General features: G+C 45.9%; 1 protein-coding gene across 2 annotated transcripts in view; it reads right to left on the bottom strand.

The window, feature by feature from the left end:
• SYT17 (synaptotagmin 17) overlaps positions 1-12,729 on the bottom strand; it is a 71,847-nt gene extending 59,118 nt beyond the window's left edge. For both annotated transcript variants that reach the window (XM_067551498.1, XM_067551499.1), the window contains exons 1-3: positions 12,494-12,729; positions 4,712-4,729; positions 3,060-3,208 (exon numbers count right to left, since the gene is read on the bottom strand). In XM_067551498.1, the coding sequence (XP_067407599.1) occupies positions 3,060-3,208; positions 4,712-4,729; positions 12,494-12,508 (182 nt within the window). In that variant the 5' untranslated portion in view covers positions 12,509-12,729. The remainder of the gene's footprint in view (positions 1-3,059; positions 3,209-4,711; positions 4,730-12,493) is intronic.
• Between the last annotated feature and the right edge of the window lie 1,326 nt (positions 12,730-14,055).

The following is a 14,055-nucleotide window of genomic DNA, read 5'->3' as shown; positions in this document are numbered from 1 at the left end:
AAATCCCAGGTTCTGTCTCAGGGTGTTATACTGCTGCCCATCACCATAGTATGGGAACATCTAGCAGCAAAATCAATTAGTGTAAACAGACATCTGAATAGTTTTGAAATATCCATACACATTAAAATAGCTCATTCACCGCCCAGTTCTGTAACTCTTACTCATGCTGAGTAGCACTTACTCACATGACTAGTGCAGTACTGCAAACTCCAAACATTCAGAAATCAAACACATTCCTCCCCATCCCCCCGCACCCCCAAAAAATAACGAGATTGGCTTAAAACACATGAAATTAAAACAGCCAAAAAGATCCTTGCTTTCTGGTCTTCTGAACTTTGAGTCCTTAATGGAAGTCTCTTACTCCCTGTCTGCATGGCATCGTTTCCACCTTACACGTACACACAAAAGTGTGGCCTTCCCTCTGGCTACCAGACAAAGGATGCCACTTCTTTCTACTAACCCCTGAGGTGTCATTCGTCACTCTCCTGCCTCCCTCTCCATCTTTCCAGTCCTCCCCACTCAGTCTCCTTAACCCCCTACACATATATTCTCTCCCTTTCCCCTCACCCACCCATCTACTCACATTCTCCCTGCCTATCCCCCATATTAGCATACCCCCAAATCTCCATCCCTTCCCCATTTTCCTTTACAGTCTCTCTCTCTCTGCCCCTCCACACACACACCATATTCCTTGGATCCCTCCACTACCACCCCCATACATTCCCCTGTCCGCTCACTGTCTCTTGCTTGGGCTACACAGACGAAATAGGAACTGCCATCTTAGCTGAGGACATCTTGGATTCAATCATAGGGAAGTAATGGGGGGACAGCAGCCATTTTGAATCAGTTTCCTGCCCAGCTTCTAGAGACAAGAATCTTTAAAACAAAATAAAAACAAAACCCTAAAATTCAAGATTTGTGAAAATATCATGAGAGCTGATGACTTTGATAGTCCCCAGAGGGGGGTTGCGAAATAGGGCCCTTTAATTGAACTGTTTTTTCACTATTGTTCATTGCAAAAATTAACCATGAGGAATCCTAGAGTCAGTGGAACGTGGAAGACAGTATTTCTGATGCCCACAAAGGGGGTCCATATCAGCTGCACCTTGCAAAGTCCAGCCCCCCAAAGGAACTGCCAGAATCACCACACAGCTGGGTTAGCAGGGAGCCAGAGAAGGTACAGAGGTGGTGATCTACCACAGCACAACCCCACCTGCCAGTGTGGAGGATCAGAGATGATTGGAATTACTGCTTCAGGGTCTGCCACTCCACAGACTCAAATGAAGGTTTCTTCCATCCCACCCTTTCCTGGAGCCCCAACAAGCCTAGCCACTTGTCCCCAAATACTCAATCATTTCTGCAGCATATCTTTCTAAGTGCAATAAAGCTATCTCATCATTTTGTTCACCTGCACACGTTTCCTTATTTAGTATTGATTTTATTTCCAATTCCCATTAGCTGCAGATAAATGAGTTTCTAGGCATAATTCTGACTCTTAAAAAACTGCTCCCTATAGAGCTCTATTGCTAACCTCTATGCACCTTATTTCTATACTAATTCAAAACAATAAACAAGACACTGTAATTCAAACAGAAAAGGATGAATTTTATGTATAGTTTACAAATGAACCTGATAGATCTGGCAGACAAAAAAAAAAAAAAAGAAAGAAAGAAAGCAAGGAAGCTCACAGGGGAAGAAGAGACTGATCATTTGTCTTCCCATCTATTCTCCAGTAACTCCTTGACATTAAGGAAGCAATTAAGAGGGCACCTCACCTGTTGTGGTTTCAGAAACACATTGCACATTTAATCCTTGAATGTCAGCTACTCTGCTTTTATGGGAGGTCATGTGGCCTTGCAGATAAAGCACTGGACTGGCACTAAGACTGCCAGTGGCCTGCTAGGTGACTTTGAGTAAGTCACTTTGCCTCCCTGTGCCTCAGTATTCCCATCTTAAAATGGGAATAACAATACTGACCTCCCTTGGAAATTGTTTTGATGATGATGATGATGTCATTATTGTTGTTGTTTTAGGATGAGATTTTAAAAGCACTTAAGTGACACAGGCGCTCAAGTCCCATTAGAAATTCTGTTTTTCTAGGGAATATGTTCCCTTAAGTTACCTTGGTGTTTTTGTAAGTCCCTCCTCCTTTAGCCTGGTTAAATTAGAATAACATTAATAACATAAACATCTATTTCTTACTCTTAAAAGCCTGAAAAACATTCTAGTAGATATTGTTTCATTTCACTGAGTGCTGCTTGTACGCTTTCTGCCTACAATAATATCTTTCAACCAACCTAACCCCGCCTAAGAATACAGATTTATCTTAGAAACAGCTAAAGTTAAGGGTTATTTCAGCCATTTTCTCTGAGGCTCTGCATGGGTGCAGAGGTCCTCTGACACGCAACAATTTGCTGAATTAGGGCCTGTACCAGATGTCCTATTTGTCTGAACAGTTATATGGTGTATTGTACATGTCTAGGATTAAGATAGATCATAAAGCCCTCTGGTAGGAATCTTGTCTGTTACGTGTCCATAAAATACAGAACATGCTCTAGGTAATAATAATAATAATAATAAATATAGGTCCTCCTAAATAGTCACTTGACTGGCAGCCTGGAAAATTACAGCAATCAAAGGGCTAAAGTGCTCAAAATAACATAGTCCAATTTAGAGATTCAACAAGACTTAAAATTAAACATATTGTGCTCAGCATGGAATGCAAAGTTAGGCCAACTGCAAACTTGCTATGTTGGCTTGCAGGATCATTTCTGTCTTAAGCACTGGGGCAGCTATTTTTCAAAGATTCCAACTACCTGAATTAACAGGACATGTTGTTTAGCTTCACTGCAGTTACATGCACTGTTTATGTAGTTATATACAGTTTCCACTCCTAACATCCATTCTTCCCACTATGTATGCCATTAGGCAGGTGCATGGCATTTTTGGATTCTTATGGCCCCATGTTTATGCCCTCGACACAGCCAAAATAACATTACCTTTGTCACACTGCTATAAACTGGAGATAGTGTTTGCTTAAAATACGCATCTAAACTTACAGCCAGGCTGGCGTCTGTGCAGGAAAAGGTCCCAGGATTTCAACTTCATCTTCGCTCGACTGACAACAGCTACAGTCAAAACACTTCTGACAACAATTTCTACAAGTCCATCTGCACAGCAAGAGATCCGAGATTCTAGAGAGCAGTCCCTGAGGCCATTGGAAACCAAAGAATAAGATTACAACCAGTTGATCATTGTTAGAAATAAGACTCAGCTGTATTTATGTTTGTGTTTCTGCAGCAGAACATTTGGAACTGCATTTGTTCCATTTATATAAACAGACAAGTGCTGTGCAGTTACTGGCACAATCTCACTGAAGCCATAACTAGGCAGGGAAATAAACATTCACTGCAGGTATTTTCTTTTATAGAATTATTATGTATGTGGGCGAGAGAACAATTTACAAAACACTGTGGTATAACAATATGCTAGAGCAGAAACATGAACATTTATTTCACCCACGTTAATAAACTAATATATCAACAAATCCATGGCAGAGAGAGAAGAAAAAAACTGAAGATTAATGAAAACCTCAATTTATTTTCACAAGGTGTTTTCCAGTTGAAAAAACATAATGCAACAATATGAATGTACTTTAATACTGTATGTATGTAACCGTGTAATATTCATACGCTCTATATAAACAGTATTACATTCTGATGACAAATATGAGGCTGTATTAGCCAAGGCACAAAATTTCACCCGACTCTTACAATGATGATTAATTTATTGAAAAGCTAATGATTTTTTAAAAAAAGTTATTTGCCCTGGATAAGTATAGAAATGCCCTGGATAACAGAATGTTGTATGGTGGCTGTAGTAACTCCCAAACAGTGCTATTACATTTATTCACACACATACACAACATAACAAATACACACAGACTAAGGGTATACATTTATAGCAAAGGGAGTGCACCCCAGGAAAAGAACTGTGCCTGGAGAAGCCTCTTCTCCCCCTTGCTGCAAGAAGGTACGAACTTGCTGTTGACTTATACCAGCAACAAATAACTACTCTCTCCTCCCCACACCCTCTAAGCTCAGCTTGCTGGTGCACTGGAGAGAGAGAGTAGGGGCAATAAAGCCAGGGTTCTGTTCATTCCCCATCCACCCCTACCCACTTTCCATCAGTAAGGGGAGAGAAGGAGGTGTTCGTAAGAAGGCTCGCAGAGCAGTGCAGACAGACAGACAGAACCTATCCATCTGTTCTCAGTGGTAGGTGAAAAACCAGCATGCATTATAAAGCCCTCACAAAGTAAAAATTTGAGAATAGGCTTTTTAAAAGTGTACCAAAAATTCTTGAATTGTATCATGTTTGCAGGGTTCAACAATGTGTGGATAAGGAGGCACTAGGCACTTATTGGCAGGCCTTCCCCGGGAGTGCAGGGCTGCAGAGGAGGGCAGTAGCAGATTGATAGTAAAACAAGGAAACATTTATTCCACACCTGTAAAAAAAATGGAACTTTACTGCTATTAAAAAAACCCCACAGGTTTTCTATAAACAAACCCCAGAAATCAGAAAAGCCACAAAGCAAGGAATCTGGCGTACCATATTTACCTACGGCATTAGAAAAGATCCAGAAAATGCAAGACAATCTCCTCTGGATGATGAGATGAGACAGAATAGGGACTAAATCATCAGATTAACTCACCTCATTTATTGGTTCCAACTGTCCTTTTAGATATCCATGATGAAGCAAAGGGGAATGAAAGGAAAGAACAAAACCAGTTTAGCAATGCTCAAATAACTAAATTAACACCAGCCTGTGAACAAGCTTTAATTTCTCAGGAAATACTATTTCCCAACTTGCCCTACATAATTTTAGGGGAGGGGGAAGAATCTCATGAAGGAGTAACAATTTCTTCTTCTCCTCTTCCCTTCCTGCTGCTCACCCTTCCCTGGGAGGATCCCACCACTCTCCCCCTACTTCTAACAAGAGAAACATATGCATTGCTTATGCTCCCATTCCCCTGCCCAGGAGGCATCATGTGCAACCACTCGGTTCACGTGTCCCTAGGAAATTTACTGCACCAGTAGCAAACTACATCGAGTTCATAGCTACACTATGAGCTCCTGGTAATAGAGACCTTGGTCTCAATTCAGTCCTGGCAAAAATGGTTGCAACTCCAGAAATATCATGACCAACATTTTCAGAAGTGGACACTAATTTTGAATACTCCCATATTTCTGTGCCCAACTCAAGACACTCTGAGCCTGATTCTTCAGAGGTGCTGAGCACCTTTGATTCCCATTATCTTTAACTGGAAGGCTGGGTTCTCAGTATTGGAAAAATCAGCCCCAAGGTGTTCCCAGTTGAGTGTCCAAAACTTGAGTCACCCAAGATCACTGACCTCTTTTGAAAATTTGAGTTGAAGTGACTTGCCCAAGGTCACACAAGAAGTCTGTGACAGAGCCAGGAACAGAACCCAGATCTCCCAAGTTCCAATCTAGTGCTTTAATCACGTCATCCTTCCACTCTTATTCACTTTGTTTGTGCTAGTCTTGCTGTAGATAGCACTAATAGCACGTTTACTTTCATGAGCACCGAATTCACCAAAATTCATTAAAAAAAAATCTTATTTAAAAAAGTTTGGCTCTCTACGATGGTTGCTTTTCTATCTTTGGCCCCTGCTCATACCTAGTAGTTTTCTGTTTCATGTGCCTTCCTTTAAAGATGGTTTCCTTAAGGGGCTTGCTCTCCCACCATGAAAAGCATACTGCTGCTAATGTCTATATTCTCTATGGAAAATATAGACAATGAGACTGTTTTTTAAAGGAACTAGAGTAATATTAGATAACATTTAACTCTACAAATGTTTCCTTATAAAGCATTTTAGCTCAAGCATCCATGTTCACATTCTCACAGACCACTGCTTAGTGAAAATAGCACCACCTGTTTCAGGTAAGGCCTGCGAGACGGAAGAGCACTGTATTTTGAGATGGCTACATCCAAGGCTATGCATTACTGGGACAAATCATTTTTTTTAAAATGGGGTTCTATCATCCCCCAATTTACATACAAAGTTGCACCCAAAACTGGTGTGGCTTATTCCAAGCCTGCACTAAAAATGCCTGCACTGCATTAAAACTGGTCCACTGGACTCATGCCATATAGCCAAACAGCCAATTAGGTACTGTGAGAAAAGGCCATGTGGCATATGGGAGTGGGATGGTAACTCGAGGCAAGCCTGCATCAGACAATGCTCCCGGCTATAACTTATCAATTGTGCAAGAGAGGCACCAAATAAAACAACCTAGATCTGCTTTAAAATACGTCCTTGGGCAGCCAGCGCTCCAGGAGCACAAGCAGTGCTGCCCACAGACTCCATAATAAAGTAACAGGAGTCCCACCCTGTCTGTGCGCTCAATCAACCTTCCCCAGAAACCCTAGCCAGAAGCCCAGGAGTGATGACAGAGACAACAGGCAGAAACTAACCACTGTAGCACAGTAGAGGCAAATGAACAGCCAGTGCCATAAAATACATAAATGCACAGATCCATGAAATAAAAGCAAACACGAACAGCTGTCTGTGTCCAGGCCATTCAGATGCAGCAGGGGGGCTAGCTCTGGGGGAATGACAAAGGTTTATAGAGCACAAATTATATGAGGGCCAGCAGGTGCTGGATAAGCACAGTTGGCATTTAAGAACATAGGCATTATAACAAATCCAAAAACCAAGGACAGACTGAGTCTACCACAGCATCTCCCATGAGATTGGCCTAGTCCACTGGGAGTGCAAAAGGCATACCGCACAAGTCACTGCTGCTGAACCTAGGCTTGTTGTACCAGTTCTGTCCATTCAGGATCAACTCTACAGCCAAGGAGCACAATCCGTGTGGGAGCCCTGCTGCTGTGAACAAACCCGCATCACAAAACAACATATTGTATGTGTTTGGTGGCCTCATGCCCCTGCACAGTCATTGCTGCCTGATGACCTGGCTGACAACTGTTCCTTGATACCTTGGTTTCTAGGACATGCCAGGTGTGTAGGGCCCTGCCAAATTCATAGTCCATTTTGATCCTTTTCAAAGTCAGAGGATTTTTAAAATAGTAAATGTCATGGTTTCAGATGTTTACATCTGAAATTGCACAGTGTTGTAACCATGGGGGTCCTGACCCAAAAGGGAGTTGGAGGTGGGGGCACAAGGCTATTGTAGGGGGGTCTCGGGATTGCCACCCTCACTTCTGCATTGCTATCTTCAGCGCTGCCACCCAGCCAGCAGCCCGGGAGCTTCCTGCAGCTGGGGGAGGTTCCCAGAGGTGGGTCCGACCGGGCCCTAGGAACGGCCCCTGTAGAGGAAAAAGAAGTCCCGTCCCTCCCCAGTTCTGCTGGGACTAGCAGCTGGAGCCCAGCGCCTGGTAAGAGCCCCAAGCTGGGGTACCACCAGTCCTGCCCCTCTCCTACAGTAGCCAGATTTCACAGTCCGTGATGCGTTTTTCATGGCCATGAATTTGGTAGGGCCCTACATATGTGGGACTGTTTTTGCTTTCTTCACCCTTCCACTCCCTCTACCCCATAGGACTCTGCTGTGCTTAGCAGTTCCCTGCATCCTCCAAATCAGATGTGACCAGCATTTTTTAGGTTTGTGATATTGCACAGCCTCTGCTCACTTTTTCTAGTATGAATACATGTACATACATGCGTGTGTGGGCATATGCATGTCTCCTCTGTTTTGTGTACTTTGGTCACTTGGAGATGAGAGAGCTCCAGTACCATACCATTGATATTACAGATATAGGGCAAAGAACATTAAGGGTGATATTTTCATAAGAGCCTAACTGACTTAGGAACACAGATCCCAATGAAAGCCAATGAACCTTGTGCTCCTAAGTCACTTATGTCATACTTACACAAAGTCCAACCCAAAGTTCAGTGAAATCAATGGAAAGATTCCTACTGACTCAAGGTCTCCTTCCCATCTGGCTCCCTGGAGCCCCTCAAAGTAATGACAGCTGTGAGTGCTGTTTTTGTGGTCTTGTGCAAGTTGAGCAGGCCCATTTTGAAGTTCATAGCTGGTGGTAATATGTCAGTATGACACTTTGGGGTGAGGGATGGGTCCCTGGGTCTGTGTCCACAGCAAGTCCCTTTATTAGAGTGAGGGTGCCCGTTTCAATCTCCCCATATGGGTGGGAGCCTCCATTTCTGGGTTCACAGGGGATAGGGCACCATGTGGGTGCTAGGCTCCCCCAGTTTTGGGGGGTGGTCTTACACAGATGAGGTTCCTGAGTCTGTGTTCCCAAGGCCCACGTGACCACCTGAGGGGCACTTCCTTCCTACCCTGCTGGTGTTTCCCAGCCCTGCAGGGTGTGAGAGCTCTGTCATCCCACAAGGCGGGGAAGTTCTGTGCCCTTTCATGACCTTCTGTCTGACTCTTGAGCCTCCCAGGCCTTTCCAGAAGCTGCCCTGCCTAGCCCTCCGCTTACAGCTCACCAGCAGCCACCTAAGCTCAAGGCGGCAATTAAGAGGAGCAGCATCCATGGTAACAGGAGCTAGACAGATGGGGGGAGGAGTTACTAAAGCACCCCTGGCTGCTCCTACTCCCTTCTCCCTGCCTAGCTCCCGCTCTGAATTCAGTCCTAGACTGGAACCTGCACTCAACAGCTGGATCACTGAAGGTGCAACTGAACAGCAGCAGAGGCAGCTGCAAAAACCTGTTGCTCTGCTTCTCTCTGTGCCCTGTACATGCAACTCTGCACTAAGGCATCACAAACCTCTCACACACATCATCTCACATATATTGCCGACATTCACACATGCGGACACACACACAACCCCATACACACACACACACACACACAAGCACACCTATACACAAAGACACACACTCATTCATATACATGCAAAACCTCCCATACACACAAACAACACACACAGGCCATCAGACAGATGCACAAATACACAAGTTCGCACAAAAGAGGATCTTAGATTCATTCTTAAGAGTCAGACGAGCTCCAATCACAGGCACGATTTCCCCAAACCCTTCTCTCCTGTAGTACTCTACAAAGTGTTTTCAACAACCCACAGTCCTGGTCTGAATCAAGCTTTAGTGGCTGTAATTGTCGCTTTTAAACAAATGCAAACAGCAGAACCAGTAATTACGCGTCAGGCTGCCCTTGTCACCAGAGAGTTGAACCTTTTCAGTAACCAACCCGCAGAGCCAAGTTTCCTGCTAAGCGGGAGAGGGCATCACTAGTCCGGGCTGGATGAACATGCAACTAGTCAATTCAGCTGAGGGCTAAACCAGGTTAGATCAAACCCAGTTTCCCTGTGGTCCCCGTCTCCCCCCACCCCGGAGAAGAGGACATTACATTTCCCCCCACTGCTGCTCAGACCTACCTGGATATACGCCATCTTCACTAACATCCCATTAGTTCCCACTCCCAGCACAGCCTGAGCATGGCGTCTCTCTTTCCACTTTGTCCTCAACAACACACACACACACACACACACACAGAGAGAAAAGACGCGACTTGTTTGCTAGATGAGCGCTGCCACTGACCATCCCCTCTCCCCTGGCTGCTCGCTGCCGCTCCGTCTCATCGATCAGTGCCCCCGCCCCAGCATCTCGCCAGCCGGCGGGGGGTGGGGGGAGAGAATCACTTGGTCTGGCTCTCTAGTATGTCTGGTAGGTTTTTCCCTGGGAGCCCAGCATCGCTGCGCTGCGCTGGGCGAGGAAGGGGAAGGAGAGGGACGGGCGCTGTCCGCCCGCCACCCGCTGCACGGCTGGTTCCCCTCCTTCGCCCCTGTGACTGCCTGGCGGGGGCTGAATTTCCTCCTCCGGGGCAGCCCCAGCCGCCGCAGCCCCCGCTCTCCCCAGGTCCGGCAAGGGAAGCCCCCTCCCCTCTCCGAGCAGCCTGCCTGGGCTTCGAGCCCCAGCCCCTGTCACCGCAGCCTGCGGCCGGGACCGTCCCCTGCCAACCGGCGTCACCCTCCCGGCCCGCCTGGCCTGCAGCCCGCCGGGCCGGGCGCTCGGCCGCAGCCCCACGTGGCGCAGAACAAGCCCCACGCGGGGCCCGACGCCCCTCGCTGAGGAGGCTGCGCTGAGCGCCGGGTCCGGCAAAGCAGCTGGGGCACGGCCCCTGCGCTCTGGGCAGCTGGAGCCCGGGGTGGGGAGGGCTCGGCCTCGTCAGACAGCGCGGTTGGTGCTGTCGCCCTGAAGAGCCGCCAGGGGGTGGGTGGATGGACCGACGGACGGACGGACGCTGGCGCGGAGGCTCCCACTGGAGTTGGCAGAGGCCGGGCAGGCTCTGGGCATGGTGAGGCTCGTGTATCCGGTAAAGGGGTGGTGGGGGAGGAGCGGGGGCACCACTGGGGGAGGGCAGAGCCCAAGGAGGGCCCTGTCAATCTGGGGGCTCCGGTTGCAAAAGGAGGGAGGGGCTGAAGGAAGCTGATGCTGGGCTGGGGGCCCAGTCATTTACTGGGGGGGGGGGATCTTCAGCCCTGCTGGGACCGCTGTCACGGTCCATGTGGCATCATCTCACCCGAGACGAGTAACCCTGCCTGTAATGCAAATAGGGAACTCACCAGGAGCATGTCACATACAGTAATAAAAAAAGAGCACCTGGACCCAGTGCGGCTAAGTCTGGGGTTGCACACATTAGATGACTGGTCCCACCCCATAGCACATGTTGGTGGCAAGCAGTTCCATTGGCACATGCCGGGGGATCCCCACCCCATCGCAGGCATTAGCTTCCTTCAGCCCCTCATTCCTTTTCCAGCTGTTACACTCATATTATTGCCTGAAAATCACTGCTTTCATTGGTATTGCTTTAAAGTCAGGTTCTAGCCCTAGCGGCTGTCAAGAAATGCTTGAAAATGTTATTCTTAAATGCCAGAAGGCCAATAAAAAGAACCCAACATTTATTATATTGAAAATCTCTCACTTGTTTAGAGTACCTGACTCATGATTTTTAAACACTTGGGTTAGCCATAGTCATTACTGCAAGGCAGAATGTACTCTAGGAAACGTACACTGTGCAGAGGGAAGGGCATGTAATTACTGAGAGAACAATCACAGTATATGCTGTTTGCAGGGATGCCAAAATGGGAGGGTGTCACATATGGAAGTTAGGCTCCCATTTTCAATCTCCATCATGTTAGGGAAGCCCTGTTTTGACCTTTGCCTGGGACCCCCGTGTGGGTGTTTGGACCCCTCTGTCTGTGCGTGCACAAGCTCCCAGTGTGTGTGTGTGTGTGAAGGCCCCTGTATTTTGGGTTCACAGGGATCACTGCATGCATGCAGGGGCCCTCCCTTCTATGTTCACAGATGAAGGGGGCTACATATAAGGGTGGTTTCTCAAGACCCCACGTGACCTCCTGAGGGACACTTCCATGCTAGCAGTTCACAGGATTGCAGGTTATGAATCACATGGTTAGCCAACAATATCAGGAAGCTCTGCCGTCTTTCATGCAGAGTCCCAGGCAGAGTCCCAGGCTTCATTTGCAGCCCCAGGGGCTGTTCTGCCTGAATCTCCACTTGCTGTCCAGCAGCAGCAAGCTCCCCTCCGCTCAGCAATTAGCAGGAGTGGCATCCATGGTAACACCAGCTGGATGGATGAGGGCTGGGGTCATTGCTAGAGCACCCATGGCTCTGCTGCTCTGACTCCCATCTCCCAGCCTGCTCTTGCTCACATGCCAAACTCAGACCAGAAACAAAACCCTGGAGTTAACAGACGGATCATGGCACACAGAGCAGCAATAGGAGGTGTCTGCAACAACTGTTGTTCTGTTTCCCTCAGTGCACAGTTGCACACACAATGCAATAAGGCATCAAACATTTGTGTCATCCACCCATACACATAGACATGCAGGCATTCATACACATAAATAATAGCTGCACACAAAGATAATCACACAGAGATACCAACATCACACATACACAATGTGTATGTAAGTCTCAGACTCACAGAATCTCAATAGCACATTCAGACACAAAGTATGTTAGTTACAAAGTATGTTAGTTTCCCTTTGTTGCACTGATTTGTACAGACACAACCTTAAAAGAACATACACCCAACACATAGCTGGAAGGGATGCTTTCAATTTTTATTTATTTTAATTAAGGTCCAGTCAAAAGTAAAATTTCCCCAAACATATCTTGGAAGAGATTGTTTTGTTACCCTACTAAGTACTTACTGTCAACCACAGTTCTCATTTCTAAATACATTGGAAGCAAATATTACTATTAAATGCAAAAATCAGAGCCAATAATAATGGTACAGATTGCATCTATCACTAGAGAACTTAACCTTTTCTGTAACTAACTCAAGTTTCCCTTTAAGTGGGAGAGGGAATCATAAGCCTGGGCTGGATGAACATGCAACTAGTAAATTCAGCTGAGCTATAAACCACATTAGAATAAACCCAGTTTCCCTGTGGTTCCCTCCCACCGGTAAAGAGGACATTTCCTCCCCAGTGCTGTTCAGACCTACCTGGATATACGCCATCTTCACTAGGTATCACATTAGTTCCGAGCACAGCCTGAGCATGGCGTCTCTCTCCACTTTGCCCTCAACAACAAAAAAAGACGTGACTTGTTTGCTAGATGAGCGCTGTCCATTCCTTCTCCCCTTCGCTGCTCACTGCCTCTCTGTAACTATCAGTGTTTCCTTCCCAGCATTTCTCTAGCACAGAGGTGCTGATTTTGTTTGTATTCTAATATTTCTTGTATGGCTTTCTGGGTTCCCAGGATCTCTGTGCTGCGTTGGGCTGGGAGGGATGTGTTCCATCAGCCTGCCACTCGCTGCATGATTGATTTTCCTCTTTTCCTTCGTCCCTATGCTATGCTGTTGGTGAATTTCCCCCTCTTGGGCAGCAACTGCAGCAGCCTTTGCACTACCAGGGATCTAGATTCCTCTTTCTGAGACCATCTTTCCTTGGATTTGTTTTTCCAACTTAAAGCCTGAGGATGAATCCGGGGGATGTGTCTCCTGCAAACAGCATCATCCATATGTCTGCAACCAGATGGACAAACGATTTTGAAACAGCAACATGTAGGAGGGTCCTTTTTGTCACAGAAGAAGATGCAAAACGTGTCTGGAACCTATTGGTGATGATTTTCCATCAGCAAACCAAAAACCTTGCTCTTACTTCAAATTATTTGTGACTAGGTTAGATATTTTTATCTATTGAAAGGGAATGGTGTACTGAAGGAAACTCTTTCATTATGAGTATACAGAGGCAGCTGGTACTGAGTTTACCAAAGGACCTGCAATAAAATATATTGAGGGAACCTGCCACATAATCTATAGAGAATGCTATCACAATGTGCAGTGGAAACTCACTTCATGTACACAAGAAAGCTGACCTAAATATGAGTAGAGGGCACTGCAATGTAATGTACATTTTGCAGTGTAAGGTGCTGAGAGAACTATCACCTGAGTAGCCATTTGATTCACCAGCATGCATCTCTCACTTCTATTCTTACAATAAGTAAAACTTGCATTGCTTATACCTACACCTTTTCCCTCTTACAAAGGGTGTAGAAAAATATTTCACTACAGCTGTTCTGCAATAGGGTGACTGTATTTTTTAATTTAGGGAAAATGGTATTGTTAATCGGTAGGGCTAATGAAAAGAGTTCATTAATAAACTATGGAGACTAATCTGTATGTGTTTGCATCACAGGGTGGAGTGCAGGTTCCTTGTGAAGGAGAATGCTAGTGTCAAAGCTATAAGTGCAACAGGTCTTGTGCAGAAAAGCAGACCAGCGACATCCAGAGGACAAAATGCAAAACTTCAGGGAACTGGAAAACACTTCCCCAAGCTTATGAATCAACAGTATGTAGAAAGGACACAACCTTATGTCTGGATTGGATTGGCTTCATAATACACCAGTATCATATGCTGGTAGAGTGCAGTACACTACAGTGCTAGTAAAACTTTATCTAGTGCAATTAACTAATAGGTCTTAGTAGAAGTGAATACAGATAAATATGAGTTTTATATCATTAGCAGTTATCTTGATAGGAGTACTATCTGACACCAGTGACCT

This window comes from Emydura macquarii, unplaced genomic scaffold (genome assembly GCF_026122565.2).
Source record: "Emydura macquarii macquarii isolate MOO-44397 ecotype Brisbane River unplaced genomic scaffold, CSIRO-AGI_Emac_v2 contig_1348, whole genome shotgun sequence".
In the NCBI taxonomy this organism is placed as follows: domain Eukaryota; kingdom Metazoa; phylum Chordata; order Testudines; family Chelidae; genus Emydura; species Emydura macquarii.
This window is presented reverse-complemented; position numbering and strand designations above follow the sequence as displayed.